Source organism: Fistularia commersonii, chromosome 2, assembly GCF_037954325.1.
Source record: "Fistularia commersonii isolate RoL2024-O1a breed Wild chromosome 2, RoL_Fcom_v1.0, whole genome shotgun sequence".
NCBI classification, from domain to species: domain Eukaryota; kingdom Metazoa; phylum Chordata; class Actinopteri; order Syngnathiformes; family Fistulariidae; genus Fistularia; species Fistularia commersonii.
The window spans coordinates 20785264-20788114 of record NC_141285.1 but is presented as its reverse complement, the minus strand read 5'-3'; the positions used below and the strand labels follow the sequence as shown (position 1 = coordinate 20788114).

The window sequence follows — 2851 nt, the reverse complement described above, 5'->3', positions numbered from 1 at the left end:
TATTATGCCATTTACAAAGAGTGTGTAATTCACATAATTAGGAGGGGTAAAACGAATGGATCGAATCGGCCGGTGCAACACATGACAACTAAAATTAAGATGTGGTAATTAATAGTCAAGTGAGTTCAGGATTTTTCTTGAAAACCTATGGAAGCAGTTTTACCAGTAGCAGTAGAAGCAGCAAACATATGGCAGGGATGGGTGGACTACTGTTCACCCACGGGTGGGTGGCTTTTTGTGCAACTTTATTGTGATTCTTTTACTTAAAATTGCAATTTACAGTTTTACTTCTGAGATATGAGGGTCTGTCAAGAGCTTTTCTTTATTTGTTATTCAAAATGTCACTCCCCCGGTAAAGTCAGTGATACTAAAAATAAAGTCAAATTCTAGCATATTAATGAAAGATTAGCAAAAAAAAAAAAAAAAAAGAAGAAGAAGAAAATCGCAGGCACGGAATGAATATCCGACACTTTATAAGTCTATAAGTCTGATGCGGTAAAAGCAAACCTTAAGCGGACACGCCGGAACTAAAGTTTCAAGGTTATGCTTTCTACACGGTTCCATTTACGGAGCGCAATCACCGGAAGTCACAGCCTTCCTCGCCGACTCAGTAGGGGAATTGTAACGTTTGTCCACGCTCTGTGCCTTCGGTCGAATTCACCCTTAAATCAGTAAGCACCCTTTAAAGGATTATGATTCCAAACCAAGCGTTTATTAGTCAACTTGAAAGTTTAAGTTGCGCTTCTGCAGGAGTTCTGCTAACTACAGCTAGCTCAATGCATGTTATTGTTAGCCACAGTCAACCTTAGCATGCTAGTAGAGACAACCGTAGCTGCTAAGTTTTCGTGTTAATTTAGTCGTTTACTTATATTTTGTACTCAAGTTACCGATTTAAGGAGCATTTGTATTGAAATAGTGAACTACTAAATCCGTGAACCAATATAGAAGAATCATTAGACGACCTGGCAAAGCATCACGTCTTAATGCAAATAGGCGAGTCCTCGCCCACGTATAATCCTACGTGTGATATGATTTAACGGACAATACTTAGACATTGTTATAAAAACACATTTACTTGGTTAATAAAACAGTACCTTACCGTTACAAGCAGATCAATAAATCGGAAGCGGCAATTGCTGTGAGATATTCGCCAACCAGCCGTTTTTGCATGTATTTGAAGTACACAAATGGGTGTTAGCTTGGATTTATTCTACACAGGTGGGCTAATTAGTCCGCCCGTGTGAAATTGCTCCATGGCGGATGTTAGCAATTGCTTCTTCTGCATTGGTCTGCAAGGAAAGATCCAGAAGTCTTCTTCTGAAATTGTTCTACACAGTGAAAACTAATTTAACAGTGCCTCTCCAAATATATAGAATTATACTTTCGTTTTAACCATGAACATCTGCTTGGGAATAGAAATCACATGTTTAATACATACATTATAACATTATCTTGAACTTGGTGTCATGGGAAGCCTTTTTCTCAGTAAGGCCAAAGAAAACTCAGTCTAATTGTCCATCATAATTGTCAGTCGCAGAATAAATTCACAGTTTAAGGTGTATGTATGTTGCATTTGTGAGTCTTAAGATTATGAGGCAAAAAAATCACGTCAGGCGTAGCAGGTCATTGTGTTAAACTGTATCTCTCACCTTCTCGCTTCCTTTTCAGTCATTCCATTCTCATATTTTGTCTTTCTTGTTTCAGAAAATGACAGACCGGTACAACATCCACAGTCAGCTTGAACATCTCCAGTCCAAGTACATTGGCACGGGACATGCAGACACCAGCAAGTGGGAATGGCTGGTCAACCAGCATCGAGACTCTTACTGCTCTTACATGGGACACTTTGACCTGCTCAACTACTTCTCCGTTGCTGAGAATGAGAGCAAAGCCCGAGTCCGTTTCAACCTGATGGAGAAGATGCTTCAGCCCTGTGGACCACCAGCAGACAAACCTGACGATGCCTAGCTTGTGCTGGGATTTTTTTTTTATATTGGTTTTTTTTTTTTTGTGAATAGGCTTGATTTCGTCCCAAGAGTTTGTTTTTTTCCTTAAGTCAGTCAACCGGGTTTCTTCTTGCTGTGCTTCTCTGATAAAGCTAATAAAATCACTTACTTGTACAACTGAACACTCAGCAACTGATCTGATGTTTTGTTCCCGCTCGTTTTGAAACCCTGGACCTCTGAAAATCAATACCACTCTGTTTTTTTTTCTGCTGAAGTCAAAGCAGATAGAAGATGGTAACTGAAAAGGAGCAAATCGATACCAAGAAGATTCTAAATGTTTTTGACACACTGGTTTTTGCTACATCACATGAGAGTGTCAAGCAACGGTCATCTGTTCAGCTTTTTCAACAAGTTGTTTAATATCTAATTAAAAAGTGCTTTCTCTATGCTGACTCAATTTACATTTTTTATGTATGGTCTTATGGGGGAGAGATAAAGTCGTAGAATGGATTAACACTTATTAGAAAAGCCATGTGAATGGATTTTTACCAATTGTAATGGTTTCTTATTCATTGGCGATTCCTTTAATACAGATATCAGCAACATGTAAAGTCAAACTCAGAATATTTTTCCCCACAGATCATTATGCGGTCTTAAACGGCATGACATTAATCAGTATAGAAGTTATGTTATAGATCAGTTGTTTCATGACACAGAACTAAGTGATATTTACCTTTTTTTTTTTATATATTGCAGAGCTAATCCATCAGTATTGCAATCAGGACCAGCTTGTATTGTAACCTCGCTTCATTATGGGAGCTTACTGAAAATGGTTTCTTACCTGTTGGGAATTAACTCAAAACGTTTCTGAAGAGCAAACCTTAACACCTTTAAGATAATGTGTA

At 38.3% G+C, this 2851-nt stretch overlaps 1 protein-coding gene across 1 annotated transcript; it reads left to right on the top strand.

The window, feature by feature from the left end:
* The first annotated feature begins 572 nt into the window (after positions 1-572).
* On the top strand, positions 573-2392 carry sf3b5 (splicing factor 3b, subunit 5). Its single transcript, XM_086162301.1, has 2 exons — positions 573-671; positions 1705-2392. The coding sequence occupies exon 2, from the start codon at positions 1708-1710 to the stop codon at positions 1966-1968; it is 261 nt and encodes an 86-aa protein (XP_086018427.1). The 5' UTR covers positions 573-671; positions 1705-1707; the 3' UTR covers positions 1969-2392.
* Positions 2393-2851: the final 459 nt, after the last annotated feature.